This window comes from Lepidochelys kempii, chromosome 2, assembly GCF_965140265.1.
Source record: "Lepidochelys kempii isolate rLepKem1 chromosome 2, rLepKem1.hap2, whole genome shotgun sequence".
Lineage (NCBI taxonomy): Eukaryota > Metazoa > Chordata > Testudines > Cheloniidae > Lepidochelys > Lepidochelys kempii.
The window spans coordinates 41,578,200-41,596,400 of record NC_133257.1 but is presented as its reverse complement, the minus strand read 5'-3'; the positions used below and the strand labels follow the sequence as shown (position 1 = coordinate 41,596,400).

At 40.5% G+C, this 18,201-nt stretch overlaps 1 protein-coding gene across 4 annotated transcripts in view; it reads left to right on the top strand.

Annotated features, from left to right (window-relative positions):
• The first annotated feature begins 1,366 nt into the window (after window positions 1–1,366).
• Window positions 1,367–18,201, top strand: part of MTDH (metadherin) — a 52,123-nt gene continuing 35,288 nt past the window's right edge. Inside the window, exons 1-3 of one of the 4 annotated variants that reach the window (XM_073330505.1) lie at window positions 9,739–9,907; window positions 12,036–12,140; window positions 14,042–14,201. In XM_073330505.1, coding sequence (XP_073186606.1) covers window positions 12,118–12,140; window positions 14,042–14,201 — 183 coding nt within the window. In that variant the 5' untranslated portion in view covers window positions 9,739–9,907; window positions 12,036–12,117. Of the gene's footprint in view, window positions 2,066–9,738; window positions 9,908–12,035; window positions 12,141–14,041; window positions 14,202–18,201 lie in introns of those variants that run through there. The other 3 variants (XM_073330504.1, XM_073330503.1, XM_073330502.1) reach the window with 3 other exon arrangements.

Here is an 18,201-nt window from a genome sequence, read left to right as displayed (position 1 = left end):
ATGGAAGCTGTTTCATACCCCTCATATTTTTGTTGCCCTTTTCTGAACCTTTTCCAATGCCAATATATCTTTTTGAGATGGAGTGATCACATCTGCATGCAGTGTTCAAGATGAAAAACTAATCAAGCAAAGCCTGATTTGTCTGTTTTATTTTACAATTACAACAGATTTTCCCAAGGTCCCGTCTATACACCAAATTCAGCTGGGGGGGGGGGACGGGGATGACATGGTTACTACAGTGACTTTGCTCAGGTGTAATTAACTACACAAGATGCAAGGCAGTGGAGAATCAAGCTCTACACACAAAACTCCCACAGCTGTTATCCTGAGTTCTGTGTGTACTTGTGTCTGAAAGCAGAATTTGGCCTACTGTCTTTAAGATTATCAACAGAATAGAATACACAGAACTACTAAAAAAAAATTCTTAAAATCTGTGAGGTAGTGACTGAATTTTTCCATGTTCTTCAAGTTGTGCCATCTCTTCCTCAGTCAAATGGAGTTTGACAAGTTGCAAACTGAAATAGAGATTACAAGTACAGTACTGTTAACTCACTAATATACATATATTCTTTGCAGCATGATGGGCAATGATGATCTCTAGCCACTTGCCAGCATAATATATAAGCTGGTACTGCCCATACTGGCAATCTCACCATGTCATTCATTCAGGCACAAAAATTCTTCATAATGAAGAGCAGTGGTCTATAAGAACTTTTGATTTGAGTTGAATTTATCTGGAGGGATATTACTGACAGACTAGACATAGCCCACCTTACTTCAGCAAAAAATATTTTTGCAGTTTTTGATTAAAACAAAGGCAATTTAACATTTAAGGCCAAACTCTGTGGGAGTTGTAGGCTCACAATCAAGGGCAGCAGACAGTTAGCAAAGATTGTGGCAGGAGGAGGACCAATGGAAGAGCCCCCTCAAAAAAAGGAGGGATACATCCTGGCCCCCACAACAGACGGGAGGGGCTGCTGAGAGTCTGCGGGGCACTACGCTTCCCTCTCGAGCAAGCAAGGGGCTATTGGGGTGTCCCACCCTGTCAATGTGTAACTCAATGCTAGCCCCTCCTAGCGCACCTCGGGAAGAAAATGCTTCAGTGGCTCGTGGTCACGCCCCGGGCCCCCGCACCAGCCGGGGCTCGCGCTCCCTAGTAGCATGGGGCAGACGGCAGCCAGAGCTCTCCGTGCCACGTGGAGCTGGTGATTCGCTCCGCCCCGCTGGGGGGGGGGTAGATTGACAGCTCTAGGGAGGGAGCGGCTGGAGCCCTGGCGACGGGGAGGGGGAGAGAGTAACAGCGCACGCGCCCGTAACTCCCCTCTAGGCCAGACCTGAGGAGGGTGCACGCGCCACTTCCCCGCCCCTACGTCACCCTGCGCCCCGCGTGCGGCGGGACGTTGCGCGGCCGCCGTCCGCCGACGTTCAGCGGAGCCTGAGAGGTGACGTTGCACTCGAGCCGGGGGCGGGGATAGAGCGAGACGCCGCGGAGCTGAGCGGGCCGCTCCCAGCGACTCCGTCCTGCCCTCAGCCGCAGCGGGCGGCCCGGCTGCGGGTCCCGGCTCTGCCCGTGCGGGCCCGGCAGCGGGAGATGCGCTCGGCTTGAGCGCCCCACCCCCCCCCCGCGCTCGGTTTCGGCCCCTCCGGGGTGGGAGCAGCGATGGCTGCGCGGAGCTGGCAGGAGGCGCTGGCCCAGCAGGCCGAGGAGGTGTCGGCCCGGGTGCGGGACGCGCTGTCGGTCGGGCTGGGCCTGCTGCGCACAGAGCTGGGTCTGGAGCTGGGCCTCGAGCCGCAGGGCCTCCCGAGCTGGCTCGTGCTGCTCGCCACGGCCGCCCTGGGGCTGCTGCTGCTGCTGGGGCTGCTCTGGGCCGTGGTTTGCGCAACGGGCTCCCGCAGGAAGCAGCCGCGGAGCCTGGCTGGCCGGGAAGAAGACGACGAGGCGGCAGCCCTGGGCCTGACAGGCGGCGGCGTCCCCAACAAGGCGGCTCCGGCCGCGCTGCTGCTGAAGGCTGAGGAGCAGAAGAAACGGAACAAGAAGAGACTTGTGGAGAAAGGAGCGGCCAGGGTGAGCGAAGGGGTGGAGGGGGGAGAGGTCTTACTGACGGGGAAGGGGGCCCCGTGAGGGGGCTCACTGACGCGGGGGGGCCGCTGGCTTCACAGTGGCATTTGGAGGTGGACAGAAGCATGATCCGTAATTTGAGCAATGTGTTTCAGATTAAAGTAAAACTGCCACAACATTTTTGTTTTAGATGTTTTGTTTATATCGAGAGTTTGAAAAACTTACCATCGTGCTGCAAGGTGGACGCTGGTGTGAGAGGGGGATGCTGGTGAAGTCCAGGGGCAAGTAGTCCTAGTGCTGTAGGTTTGCTAAGTAGCTGCAGGGTGAAACGGATTTGGTATTTGCATGTTTCTTTGGATTATGAATAGCTCATGTGAGAGTGCCGATTTCTTGTCAATTGCTTTGCTACTTGGAAAGCTTTGAGTAGCAGTAAATGCATTGAAGCTTTTTGCAGGGAGATGGGACAGCATTCGTTCATCTTTAGGAATCTTTTTAAGAAACCCTGAGGTCTTGAGATTTAATTACCTTTTAATTTAATAAAGCTTTAACTCTACAGAAGTTAAAGGTTTACCCCTCTTCACTCAACAAGCTTAGGTTTTTTTAAGTTTATTACAGAGTCCAGACAAGCGAACAAGTACTGTAAACAGTAGCAATAAGCAACAGACTTTGAGATTGAGTTGACAACTCAAAATTTTGCATGTCTCATTGAAAAGATGGAGCAAAATTGATAATCCATAGAGGAACACACTTTAATAATCTAAAAGCGATTTCTAAATGAGGAAAGGAGTACTTGTGGCACCTTAAAGACTAACAAATATATTTGAGCATAAGCTTTTTGTGAGCTACAGCTCACTTCATTGGATGCTGTAGCTCACGAAAGCTTATGCACAAATTTGTTAGTCTCTAAGATGCCACAAGTACTCCTTTTCTTTTTGCAAATACAGACTAACACGGCTGCTACTCTGAAACCTGTCATTATGCAAAGCACTGAATTTAGCCGTATGGAGTGGAAATCTATCAACTTCTTGAAAACATCGGATGCATTCTGTACTTAGAGTACAAAAGGAGTACTTAGAGACTAACAAATTTGTGCATAAGCTTTCGTGAGCTACAGCATCCGATGAAGTAAGCTGTAGCTCACGAAAGCTTATGCTCAAATAAATTTGTTAGTCTCTCTAAGGTGCCATGAGTACTCTTTTTTCTAAATGAGGGAGATGTGATAAGTGCACTAAGGATAATCTCAAGTAAGTAAAGCTGTTTCTTAAGAAACCACTTTAAAATTCCATTGCATTTTTTCAGTCTTTAAATATCACAGTGTGTAGGTAACTGTCTGTTTTTGATATCGTAGCATAGCTGTAGCCATGTCCATCCCAGGATATTAGTGACAAAGAGGGTGAGGTAATATCTTTTATTGGACCAACTTCTGTTGGCAAGAAAGACAAGTTTTCAAGTCACACACAGTTCTTCAGGTCTGGGAAAGGTACTCAGAGTTTCACAGGTAAATGCAAGGTAGAACAGATTGTTTGGTATAAATAGGTAGCTCATATTCTAAAGCACCGTTCAAGGTTGAGTGGCCAGTTAACATCTCAGTCATAGGACAAAAAGATGGGGTTAGTGGGTTACAGATTGTTGTAATAAACCATTAATCCAGTGTGTCTGTTCAATCCACGATTTTTAGTGTCTAGCAGAGTTATGAATTTAAGCTCCCAGGCTTGTCTTGTGAAAGTATTGTGCAGATTTCCCTTGAGGATGGGGACTGATAAGTCAAACATAGTGATTTGATTTTTGTCTTGTCATTTTCCTGTGCAAGTTCATTTGAGAGCATAATGATTATCTGGATTCACCCATGTAATTGTTGGGGCATTTAGTGCACTGGATGAGGTATACAACATGTTGTGATAGGCATGTGTAGAATCCATGGATCTTGAAAGGTGTGTTGATCATTGTAGCAGTGGAGATAGGTCTTCTGGTGTTGCTTTGAGTTGGTGTGTCCTGGTTTCTGGAGAGTTTGCTTCTGATGATGATGGTGGGGGTGCGGGATTGTCTGAAAGCCAAAAGTGGGGGTTCAGGAAAGATTTCTTTCAGGATGCGGTCCCCATTAAGTTTGGGTTGTAGTTTGATGATACACCACATGGGTTCTATTTTGAGGTGGTAGGTAACTACTAGGGGTGTGTGGTTGGAGGAGGTTTTATTTCTGTATTGAAGCAAGTTCTCTTGGGGTATTGGGGTGGTGTGTTCCTTGAAGCGATCTACTTCTCTGGTGGAGCGTCCTTGTTTCGTGAAGGCAGTTTTAAGTGACATCTTTCCCAGACCTGAAGAAGAGCTCTCTGGGGCTTGAAAGCTTCTCTCTCCATCAGAAGTTAGTCCAATAAAAGATATTACCTCATCCACCTTGTTTTTGATATTGCTTGCTTTGCTGTACTTTCAGCTAGTGAGCAAACTAATCTCATGCATCAAGTTACTGCACACCCTTCTAAAGCTCTTCCTTTCTTGTCAGAGGTTTGGGTTCTGGACCGGTTGGTCTGTAGCTTTCTGCTTTGGCTAAATAGTTTTAATACTGTTTTTGCTGATATAGGATGGAAGAAAGTGGAGTAGATGTCATTTGACCTGTTATAAACTTGCCTTTCAGTTGCCTCTCATAAGATCTAAATAAATGAGAGTTCAACTGATCTGCAAAGTGGAAAGAAACTGGGCTTATACCTTTTTCTGGTTCTTTGCTTTGTGAAGAAGAATGGCTAAGTGGGTATTCCTCCTTTTTTTATAATTGGAAATTAAAGTCTTCACTCCTGGAAAACTCTATGGTGACCAAGAACCAGTGAAATTATTACCTTTTAAGAATCCATAGAGTGAAAGCTGAGAAACTGGAAGGGGAGGGTATTTTATTCAGACTGTTTAAAACTTTGATTAATTACCATTTTAGAGAGCGGGTATATTTGTTAAAGATTCAAAATCCTGCTTATTCAGTGAAGGCACACACATCTGAGTCCTCCAGGATGTTCCCCAGCAATCAGGAAAGAATAGACTTAGCATTCTTTATATATCTAAGAAAAAGAAAAGCAAAAATAATTAACAGACGTTTGAGGCCTTCTTCATCAAGAAACAAAAGGGACCAAGCCCACTTACTAACTTAAACACACATCCTTCCACCAAAGTACTTGAGTTTTTAATAAGTGTATTGTTGTCTTTAAAAATTACTTCTATTATTTTTAATTCCCGATGAACACAAATCTTTTGTAAAAGAAAATACACATACTGAATCCATAAATATATACACACACAATGATGCATGTAATTAACTATGCTGTTCTTTATTATGCATCTAATCCAGTTAACCCTATTTCTCATGGAAAAAAAATTATCAGGCTCTGTCCCAGTAGTTTGTTAATCCTTCCAGTGTTGTCAAATTTTAAATAAGGTTAAATATTTTAAGCTGTAGTATCATTTTAAAAATAAACTGATCAAAATGTGAATACAATGCTATGTGGACATATGTTTGTATGAGATGAAAACTACCAATGTCTAGTTAAAAATAAATATATAAAATTTAATATTCTGTTTAATTACTGAGCTTTCACTGTGGCAGGTAACCTACAACTTTCATGTATTACTGCATGCAGGGCTTGAAAAATTTACCTGACGCTTACCACCCGTACGTAGAGTAAAGAACACCACTACGGCTATACTCATTGCAACTTAAAGGAATAAAACAGTTGTGTACTACTTGCCAGTATGCTAGTCAAATAATATCCAATCTAAAGTTTCTAATATAAATTAATGTTAGTCAAATAGCCAAAACTATTTAGTGATTATATTTGATTATGACAGTAGTAATCTCCAGTAATACCTTTGCAACTAGTCAGAGGACCAAACTTACTAGCCATAGATTGATTCAAAAGATGGGGATAGCTCACTGTTTGGAGTCAACATCCAGTGGAGAAGTCAATCTCCGCCTCTGCCAGGTGCTTGAAAGAGGAGTCTATAGGGATTATTACCAAGGTGTGCTGTCCCTAGGTCTTGCTTGTGAGGGCTCCATCTTTTGTCTCCTCTGCTTACCAGATGAGTAATAATCGTGAAGCACATGCCTTCTCTTGCTGCTGGCAGGGAGCACAAGCATTCTCTTTATCTCCTCTTAAGACTTATTTTTTTTCACCTCCAATCCCAGAGCCTCCTGGCTCCTACAAGGTTCAGTGGGGTTCTTTGCTAACACTGCTCTGCTTTCTAGCTGGTGCAAGGGGAGTGTTACTCACTTTCCCATAGCCTTCAATTTTAAACTCTTTTCTCCAGTGGACAAACCTGGGCTAATAACTGACTTTTTCAGTTCACAGGCAGTTTTGAAAAAAAAAATTCAGTTTGAATCAAATGCAAAAAAATTTCAGAAAATTGAAAAAGGAAAAAAAAAATTCAGGCCAAATGAAACCCATTCTGTTCAACCCAAAAGGGATTTTTTAATTCTTTTTAAAAGGTTAGATTCACAAATCAGCTGGAGGATGAGGAATTAGTAGTAGTGTCACCTTCATCAGTGCCCAGTGATTAAGGCACTCGCCTGTGATGTGGAATTCCCCCTCTGTCTGATGTTGAACACAAGTCTCCCCCATCTCAGGAGAGTGCCCAAACTACTGGGCTGTGGAATATATTGGTGTGGGTCTCTGTTCCTCCTCCAGAAGCAATTCCACTTTGTATAAATAATTAGTCATTGGAGCAGGGACTTCAGCTTGTCTCCCCCACATCCTAGGTCACCAGGTGATAATCATTCATGGTGGTACTTCATAGGCATTTATAATGACTATTCACTGTTATCCCTTTTTAAAGTTTAATTATTTATACATTGTAGAATAGTTTCAACAGGATGAATTGATAGAGACCACCACACCAGAGTATACCATAGTCCTGTGGTTTGACCATGTACCAACCCTAGGTGGATGGATGGGTTTGTTTAGCTAAGTATACAAAACAATGCTGCATGTTCTGCTTGTGGGAAGGTTCTAGATGTGTCATGGGCCTGGTGCAGAGGGGAGGCCTTGGGGGAGAGTGGGGATATTTGGATAATGAGCTTGTCCCACAGCAGTGGCTACTGTCCCCTGCAGGACTAAGCCTACGGCCATGTCTACATTACCACCAATGTCAGCAAAACTTACGTTGTTCTAGAGACGTCATAAATATAAAAGGAAGGGTAAACACCTTTTAAATCCCTCCTGGCCAGAGGAAAAACCCTTTCACCTGTAAAGGGTTAAGAAGCTAGGATACCTTGGGGAAGTTTTAACCTAAGCTGATAAAAATAAGCTTAGGGGGTTTTTCATGCAGGTCCCCACATTTGTACCCTAGAGTTCAGAGTGGGGAAGGAACCTTGACATGGCGAAAGGGTTTTTCCTCTGGCCAGGAGGGATTTAAAGATGTTTACCCTTCCCTTTATAATTATGACATGGGGTATGAAAAAAAATACGCCTCTGAGTGACATAAATTTCGCTGGCATAAGCGCTCATTTGCATGACACTGTCAATGGGAGAGCTTCTCCCGCCATCATAGCTACTGCTACTCGTTGAGGTGGTTTTATTATATTGACGGTAGGGATGTAAACTCTTAAACAGTTAACGGTAAGACTAACGCTTACTGGTTAACCCCCTGCCCCGGGCTGGTCAGAGCAGGCCTCAGAGCAGCTTCTCCCCGCAGCGACGCGGCTGTCTCGCCGCAGCTGCTGGTGGTTGGTGTCCCCTTGGGAGGCTGAGGATGATGCTGGTCTCTGGCGTTTGCTCCCCCTTGAATTTGGATCCTGGGTGGGACTCAAAAAAAGACAATGCAGTTGATGGGTTGCCTTTAGTTTAAAAACAATAATAGGGAACCACATTTCTATGCTATGGAAAGTGTCATGGGTTCTGTGTAAGAATACTGTAACATAGCAGATTTTGATACTTTTTACTATTTAAATAAAGGATCAAATGGAGTAATCTTTCATAAGTGAGGTTGGATCAACTCCTAGTCTTGTTCTAAAACAATCAATTTGAGACTTGGAAAAGGTTCTACAATTTGAAAACTTAATTGTTATGATACAGGGCTGAGTTTGAGTTTTAGTAGTGACTATCTCAGAACTGAAAATAATTTAAAAAAAATTGTTTTCAGGATGTATTTAAATGTGAAAAATTACAACTATTTTTAAAGATAATTTGGATCCAGAATTCCACCTCTCCATTTGCAGTTAAGGCTGTACACTTCTAGTAACATTTTTTCAGAATTTTTGTTTAAATCCTGAAGTTCCCTAAAATTGTTCAGCTGACGGTCGAAAATTGAGAGGAAGAGGAAGGCAGGATAGCATAGTCTTTAAGCCACCATAAGGCAGAATAGCACTTTTCACTCATGTCACTTCAGGTCCCACAAAAAATGCACACTCAACAGTTGGCACCATGTCCTGTGTGCAGACAGTGTGTGTTCACTCTTGGGCATTAAATCAGTTACGGACAGCAGTTCTATATTTTTGGCTTTCCAAATAGACGATGCATAACGAATGAAAATCTGAAGAGTATGTATCTGCTAAGTCAAGTCACTGAAGAGGCAGGTCTACACTTAAACAGCTACAACAGTGCAGCAGCAGCGCTTTAGTGAGGATGCTACTATACTGATGGGAGAACTCTCATCAGCATGGTTAATCCACCTCCACAAGAGGCAGTAGTTTTGTCAATGGGAGAAGCTCTCCCATCAACATAGCTCTGTTCACACTAGTGGTTAGGACTGTATAACTGTCGATCAGAAGTGTGGATTTTCACAACCTGAGTGACGCAGTTATATCAATGTAAGTTTGTAGTGCAGACCTGGCCTTAGAATAGTTATGAAGGCAGCGTAACGGCTAGATATACTAAGTGCTAATAAGTAGCAGTTCTTCCATCTATCAAATGTTTCTTGTTGAATCTGTCAGTGGGTATTAAAGTAATATACCATTTAACATACAGTTTGACCTATTCTAAAATTAAATGCAACAACTTTAGTTCTAGTGCTTGAGATTAATATTAAACATGATTTTTAATTCTTAATTAAAATTGTATCCTGTAGAAGAAAATATAAATTCAGTCAAGAATATATTTGGTACTATCAAATAAAAATGAAGATGCAGCTCCTATCCCATGGAGAAAAGGAGTACTTGTGGCACCTTAGAGACTTATTTAGTCTCTAAGTGCCACAAGTACTCCTTTTCTTTTTGCGAATACAGACTAGCACGGCTGCTACTCTGAACCTATCCCATGGAGATGAGTTTAAATAAGATGCCATGCAGACTAAACACATCATAGAAACGTAACTTAAATGATATATAGGCAGGCGATGAAATCTTCATAAGAATGGCCCTATTGGGTTAGACCAATGGTTCATCTAGCCCAGTATCTTGTCTGCCGACAGTTGCCAATGCCAGATGCTTCAAAGAGAATGAAAAGACCAGGGCAATCATCAAATGATCTATCCCCTGTTGTCCAGTCCCAGCATCAAGCAGTCAAAGGCTTAGGGACACCCAGAGCATGGGGTTGTGTTCCTGACCATCTTGGCTAATAGCCATTGATGGACCTGTCCTCCATGAACTTACCTCATTTTTTTTTAATTGTTATAGTTTTGGCCTTCACAACATCCCCTGGCAACTAGTTCCACAAGTTGACTGTTGCATGAACTTCCTTTTGTTTGTTTTAAACCTTCATGCCCCTTTTTTCTCTCTGTGCTCTATAGGTGGGAGAAGGAGGTTGATGTAGGCTAATAATTATAATAAGTCTCTGGGTCTAAGTGGAAGCAAGAATGTCCTTTATTACTACTTTGTACTAATACAGCACTTAGGAATAACAGTCTGACTGAAGACTGTCAGAAGAGTGGGGGAAAAAGGTAAGGGGTACTGCAGAAATGTTTTAAATAAAAGTGCAGAGGTCTTTATTTCGGAGTGTTTTTTTAAATAATCCAGATTTAAGTGGAGCCTTGCAAATTACAGATTTTTTTCAGTTCACTGGCAGTTCCAAAATAAAAAAAAAAAATAGTTCAGGTTGAACTGAATCCAAAAAATTTGAGCACATCAAAAAAGTAGACACACAATTCATTTCAAGTCAAAGAAAACATTTGGGTCAACAAAAACAAAATGGTTGTTTAGTTCTGGGCTTTTTTTCCCACCTGAAAGCAAAATAAATAAGACTAGATTCCCAAACTGGCTGGAAGCAGGAAGTGGTGTCGCCTTATAACCTTTAGCACAGTGGTTAGGGAAATCACTTGTGAACTGGGGTTCATTTCTTCCCTCTGTCTGATGTGGACAAGAAATTTGAATTTGCAGGCGAGTGCTAGCTGTTCGGCCATGAGTTATTCTGGTATAAGTCTCTCTCTTAAGTTGAAGCTGTTCTGCTTTGCATAAAATACTTGAATAGTCGCCAGGTCAGAATGTGAGATTCCTATAGCCTAGTGATTAGGGTACTTACCTTGGAGGTGGGAGACCCAAGTTCATGAGCCTTTTCCAATGACTATTTAATTATGTATACACAGTGGAGCAACTTCAACAGAAAAGCTTGAGAGAGACCCAGAATATCCCATAGCCTGGTTGCTAGGGCGCTCTCCTGTAAGGTGGGAGATCCAAATTCAAATCCCTTCTCCACATAAATGTGACAAAAACGGTAATTAAAACCCAGGTCTCTCACATCCTAGGTGAGTGCCATAACCAATAGGCCTAAAGTTATATGTGCACCTTCTTCTCCTCTTACCATCTTGTGAATGGTTCATGAGGGGCCCTCCTTCAGAAACATTGGCTGAAATGATTTATTTGAGTCACATTTTGAGAATGGTTTTGGGTTGACCAAAACTGCTTTTTTCAGTGAATAATGTCTTAAAAATTTCACCCAGCTTCAGATTTTTAATAGCGTACATATTCATGTGTGTATGTGTGGTTTATTTTTGTTTTTAATTTAAATAGGTAACCCACTACATTTGCAACTTGTAGTTTTAAGAATTTGGTGTCTGACAAAGTTGATGCTTTGAAAAGTAGTCACTGGTTTGAGGGAAAAACACTTCTCCATTTTCTCTCTCCCCTTTTTCCTCCCTCCCCCAATACATTTGGCAAAACAGAATTGTGGCTTGTGCTCCAGAGGCTTAACTGGAAAATAGTTTGCTGTACTTATGCAATTATTGCATTACAGTGAGATGCTGCAGAGGATACTGCTCCAATTGAGTACTTGTGCAGTTGCTCACATGAACTCTACGTATACTTCTGTGTCTATACATGTGAGAAAACAAATGCACATGCCCATTCACTTATGTGTATTAAAGTAATTGCTATCAATATACACAATCCTAAACCTCATCAGGAATTTTTTTTTTAAATTGTAATGTTTAGCAAAACTTATTTGGAATCCAAGCTACAGTTGTTTAGATCAGACCTAAAGTTCCTGAAAGTTTTACAGATGCACATTTTGTTGTCTAGGAGCAATTATATATTATCCCTCGATATAAAGATTGATAAAATACTTCAGGTGTCCACCACTTTTACTTCGTTTGTTTACATTAAAAATAGTAAAGCTGTATAATATTCCACTACATAATTGGTTACAGTGTGGTATAGATATTACTATAAATGTCAAGGCTTTCCTTCACTCTTAATCTGCTTGTTTACAATATGCAAGACAGTTGCTGTTCAACAGACTAGCTGTAGAAACTACTAGTCTGATTTTTATCCAGCTGCATTTAGAATATTTACTAGTTCGTGTACTTGTTTCTTGACTCCATACAGTATATACAACCACAGTAGCAGACTTCAGAAATTTTGAAAATAAGCTTTGAAAATATAAAACTAAATTGCTTTACATTAAAAGGTAATTAAGCTAGCATTTGGGTTCTTTCCCCATAGTGCATAGAACTACAGTTGGCTTCAAAGAAAACCTCTCATACTATCTTTGTAATTATGTAACTTACATTCTGTAGTTTGCTTCACCTGCCCTCTCAGATTTAATCTGATTTAAAATTTTGATTACATATGCAGCCTAATGGACGGCCTGTTCTTGAAGTGTCTGAGGATGAAATAATTCAGACGGCTCGAAGAGAAAATCCAAAGCAGCCACTGGATGCAGAAAAGAAGAACGAGAAGGTTATTTATGGCTTTGAAACTATAGTAAACTACTTGATGAGATTAATTTTTATATATTTGTATTACGTGAAGGTCTCAGCCAGGATTGGATTCCATTCCTATCCAATTTAAATTTTACAAAAATAGTAAGTTTTCCAACTGCTAATTTTTTTTGAAAGACAGCTTTAAAGATGCTAAGATCCCACATCAAGAATTAAATGTTTGCACTTCCTTTTAAAATGAACGAATTTAAAATACTGAATAGCAGCTCTTGTACATGATAACAAGGCCAAATTAGTATTCCATTGTGTGTACTCTCTGTAGGTGCTCAAAAGGTGATCAATGTAATCTTTCAAATAACTTACCATTATTGTATCATCTAACAGCTGAGGGAGTGCTGTTTTAAGGCCAAATCCTACGCTTGCATGTTAAACTGATTTAACGTACCATAAATCACTGAGCAAATATACCCTCAGTTCACCAGACAACTTTTTTATTTATCTGATTAAAATAGGCATATGACCAAAACTGACTTTATCTTGGCTCTTTTGCTCACAACTTTATGTAATTGAAAATACAGGTTACATCTGCTGGTTGAAATTATAATATGTCAAGTAAATTGCCGTGCAGCGATTCTCTGATTTGGAAATGATTGTCACATTGGTTTTGGTTTTAGCTTTAATAAAAGCGTACTCATTCATACAGGGAATTTTTAAAATCTTTCTGTGGTAGACAACAAAGTTACTAGGCTAAAACTGTTCTCATGATACTGTTGGGGATTCATTGTGTACTAGCAGAAGATATATTAAACAGCATAAATGGTTAACTGTAACTATTACTGAAAAGTTGTTGAACATAGGAAACTATTTGATTAAAAAAAAACAAATATCTGGTCCTGATTAATTTCCCAGCTATTAATGGTTTTATAGCTAATTGAGTAAATAAGTTATTGGAAACTCTTGTAGTATTAGTTAATTCTGCATTTGAATTACAAGAAATGTTCCAATGTTAAATGGAAGCCTGAATTCTAAAGTGTATCATAGGTGTTTGTATTTGGAAGTAAAGATAACGTTCTTTTTTTAAGCGAAGAAACAAACGTGTTTATCTCGCTCATTTTTCTCCTTCCCTCCCTCACACAACAATACCAAGCCTAAACTGCAGTTCCAAGTAATTCTATGCCACTAAATGGCTGTTTTTATTAGAGTAATGTAGTCCGATCATTTTGGGTAAATACAAGGAGAGAATCTAGTAGGACGCCTTGAAGTAAATCACAAAGTGAAAAGCCTCTTATTTAAATAATTTTAATCAATTTTCCCATTTGTACTTCTCTTACTTTCTGAGAGAGGTGTATTATTACTGGTTAATATAACCATTAAAACATGTTAATTTACAACTAAATAGAGCTTTTACACAAGGTTTGGTACATCTTTTTGCTACCGGGGGGGTATGCTATAACTATATACATTTAATTTAAGCAAATATGCCTCAGTGAAAGGGACTGGAGCTTAGTTTCCTACTCACCTAAGTCTACCGAAAATGAGAAGACAGCCTCCTAAATTACATAGCCCTGGTCCACACTGGGGGGGGTCGACCTAAGATACTCAACTTCAGATTCGCGAATAGTGTAGCGGAAGACTGCGTATCTTAGGTCGACTTACCTGGCGTGAGGACAGCGTCGAGTCAACCGCTTCCACTCCCCCGTCGACTCCGCTTCCGCCTTTCGCAAGCTGGAGTTCCGGAGTCGACAGGGAGCGCATTTGGGGATTGATTTATCGTGTCGAGACGAGACACGATAAATCAATTTCCGATAGATCGATCACTACCCGCCGATCCAGCGGGTAGTGAAGATCTGCCCTTAGGCTGTTCTTCATATTTTTCAGACTAGTAGATCTCATCCCTCCCTCCCTCGTTTTTATTCATAGGCTGGAAGAGAGACAAGTTTTCCTGCTTTTTCAACTCTCAATTGGTTTATCAACTTTGAATGAATTAGTCCAAATGAAGAAAATATTATATTTGTGCCTGCAGAAGAGAGGACCGTGCTGTCAAAAACTGGTTTTGCACATCAACAAATTCTTGTTCCAGGTGCTTAGCTAGTGACTTCCACCAATTCAGTGGTGTGACTTGCTTTTAAACATCATCAAATGTGTACTGCTTGAATGGTTCACCTTCCGGCCCTGAAATGTATTATGGTTGGCATGATTGATGGGTAATTTAGATGCCCATGTCATAGCAGCATCTTCTTCAGCAGTTAGACATCTACTTGGTACTTTGGGTTGAGAATATTAGCAAAACATGAGGTGGAGTAAGTGCTTGATCCATCTGTTTCTTTACTGCTTGCAATTTAATTTTGTTGTTGGGTATTTCTTCACTGCCTCAAAGTTCTTTCCAAATTTCAGCAGCCTCAACAATACAGCAGCAATCTTTCTGCAGTTTGCCAAATAATGTGGAAATAAGTTTCTGTATATTCAGCATATCTTCTACATTTCCCTTTAGTCTGATTAGGACCACTTTGGCTGGTATAGTTCCATTTATTTTGTCACAATTCTCTTTGCAAATTATCAGAATAGACCAGTTCTTAATAAATGGCTCAGAATGGTCAACCACTGAATTCAAGTGCATGTCTTGGGTAGAATTAGTTTGGATCCTTCTTCTCTCTCTAGTGAAACTGAAGCAAAGTGGTTGTTACAGAAGTATTCTGCAATTTCAATGTTTTCCTTTATTCCTGGAGTTGTATTTTAGTCAAATGAGCATTGAATCCATATATTGTAAGTTTTCAGGTTGCCTTTGTTTTCTTCTTCTAGATTTCTTCTCATCTTTGCTACATTTGCAGCTTGTCTGTGAGAAAGGTCTACACTTGAATTTTATTCTATTACATCCAAAATACAAATTTATGACAATCTAAGTTATTTACTAGCATAGTAAGAAATGGTAGGCAGTCCTTAAGAATGGTGCAAAAATAAATGTACTAACCAGTTGATCCAGATTGTTCAGACATGTCCATATCCTCTTCAAAGTCATTGCCTTCGAGGAGCATTTGTCATAATGACATTCATTCTTACAACCAGGACTTGCATTTTTTTGTTTCGCAGTTTACATTAGACATGTTTATTTTTTATCCAGAGGTACAGGAATTTCTTGAAAATATTCCCAAATAGGGTCCTTTTTACGACCTGCAGCCATGGCAGTTTTTCCCTTCCAATTCTCAGGTCTTGAAATCAACACTAGCGGCTGCAGTCAGAAAAATGTCCTTCGTTCTTTTCACAGTGTCTTGCTTTGACACCAGTGTTGCTCCTTTCTGGTCGAACACTCAACTCCTCCTTTGTTACATAACTCCACTTCCACCCCCTATCTCTACTTCCAGGAAAACACAAGAACTAACAGCAATCCATGACTTCTGCTCATGTAACTCACATGCCTTTTGCATTGTAGTATTTTATTTAAAGAAAGTGGGAGGCAGTTGAGAAATTAATGGATTTCTGTTGGTATATATCTCTGTATACACCTGCAAGGAAACGGAACAAGGCCATTTAGTTGAAGTGTCCAGAACCGTCCAGAAACAAGGGCTGGTAGTTCCTGTGCAGATTAGTGCTTTTCTGTAAGCTGGAGAGCAAGTTTCCAAGGTGGCTGGAGTCACAAATCATTGTAATTTGAGAGCTGAGCCAATCAGAGCTCAGGGTAAGGAGAAGCTATAAATAGGACTATGGGACCACCCAGATGAGCTCAGTAGATGATCATGATGAGATATGTGATGGTGTCTCCTGGAGTCAGAGGCAGGTCCCATCCCCTGTGATGACTTTGCCAGTCTGTTGCACTCAATACCGCAGCCTCTGGATCCCCTCCCCTACAGGATCAGGCCCTTAATACAGTACATGATCCACTATGCCATATTTATAAAGCTTGACTTCAAAAGTTAGTTTTTCCCCGATCAATTATTTATATAGAAAAGCAGCCTTTAACTCAAAGTTTATGATTGAGGCTCATGGATTCAGCACATTTATTATTTAAATGTTTTAAGAGATTGTAATAATTTTAGGCCTTAACATATTTTGTAGCAAATTAATATTTCATTTTAAACAGGTTTATTTTTAAAAAAGAAAGTTATAATTTAAAATCTAAAACAGCTTATTTAAATTAAAAGAAAATACATTTTGAAGTGGATATAAATATGAAGTCTGGGTGTAAATTGGTGCCCTTCAGTGTCCATTAAAAACCGCTCCAAGCCTCTTTTTAAACTTAGTGAGGATAGTTAGACAGGCAGCTATGTTAGTTTTCAGAGTAGCAGCCTTGTTAGTCTGTATCCGCAAAAAGAAAAGGAGGACTTGTGGCACCTCAGAGACTAACAAATTTATTTGAGCATAAGCTTTCTTGAGCTACAGCTCAGAAGTGAACTGTAGCTCAAGAAAGCTTATGCTCAAATAAATTTGTTAGTCTCTGAGGTGCCACAAGTCCTCCTTTTCTTTTTGCAGCTTTGTTAGTCACTCTGGGAAATCACCCTCTTTCCATATGCATTGCATTATTAATAGCTTGAGTGCACTGAGTAGAATCTCCCAAGGCCCTGCGAGAGTGCTCTTTCTTTGTTCGGCTTAGAGAAGTAAACTGAGACTACAAGTTAAGTGTGTGTTCCATATCTAAAAAGACATGGCGTACATCGATTTTTTTTTTTTTTTTTTTTTTGTGTTGGTGCGCCTCTTGTGTTTCTGAGATTCTTTGCTGTCTTTCTCTTCAGGGGCCATGAACCTCACTTATTCCTTGAAAATGGTTACAGTTTTCTGCTTCTCATCACTGCTAGCATCTCCAGTATGGTCTTGTACTGAAGATGCATGTGTACTGTCTTCAATTTTGCCACTTCCCTCTTCATTCTTCTTCTCTGCCTTGTTCAATTGCACAAGAGCAAAAAATAAGTGATTCAGCTTAATTTGCCATACATGTCTGCCATTCACTGGAAAGTGACAAACTAGAGCAAATGGAAAACTCCTTAAAACTTCATAGCTAGTTTTATTTGCAAGCTTGGAAAAAATGTATCCTCTTGAATCAGTACTTATGGTGGGGAAGGAAAGCTTATTTTTACATTCTTTATTTTCCTCTGTATAGAGGCCCACACATCTGCTTGATTTTTAAGGTTTTTTTGCTAATCTGCCAAGTTCTTAATGTATAGTTCAGCTGATGGTAGAGCCAAGATTGGCAGCCTTCTGTGCACAGAAGGTGATCATTTAGAATGAATAAAACCTGTATTTTGTACAGTCATGCACCTCCTGACTGTTTTAGTCAGTGATATAATTGAGATGGTGACTGACGTTAGAAACCTTGACTGAGCTTGGCAGGTGTGGAAAAAGTAGATGTGTACCATGTTCCAGTAATTGATATTAGGAAAGCAAAGATGATAAACTTCTGATTTATTTATTAAATACTTGTGTACAGCAACATAAATTCCCTATTTGTAAGGCTCTATAAAAACATTTAATGTGACTTTTTCATAGAAAAGCTGGATGTAAAATTTGGATTTCTAATACTCTAATCAGTTTTTTTAATGGAATTGTAGAATTTGTATGCAAGTTCATAGAATCATAAAATATCAGGGTTGGAAGGGACCTCAAGAGGTCATCTAGTCCAGCCCCCTGCTCAAAGCAGGACCAATCCCCAACTAAATCATCCCAGCCAGGGCTTTGTCAAGCCTGACCTTAAAAATATCTAAGGAAGGATATTCCACCACCTCCCTAGGTAATGCATTCCAGTGTTTCACCACCCTCCTAGTGAAAAAGTTTTTCCTAATATCCAACCTGAACCTCCCCCACTGCAACTTGGTGGAGTTCTTGTGACCATGTAGGCCTTTTTATTATTAATGTTTGTCATTTAACTTTTCATGCTGTATTTTGAAGGTCATGGGTCAAGCAGGGGGCAGTTGGGTTTGTGTCCTCTTTCGGAGGTGTGGGGGGATGATGACTGTAGAGACGGAATGGGGGGGACTGTTAAAGCAAAGCAGAAAAAAGCCTTTTTTTAAGTGTTTAAGTCCTTTTTTGCCTGGAAGATTTTGATGTCTAGAGAACTTCTGAAATAATGACCTCACAAGAGCCAGCAGTAGAAG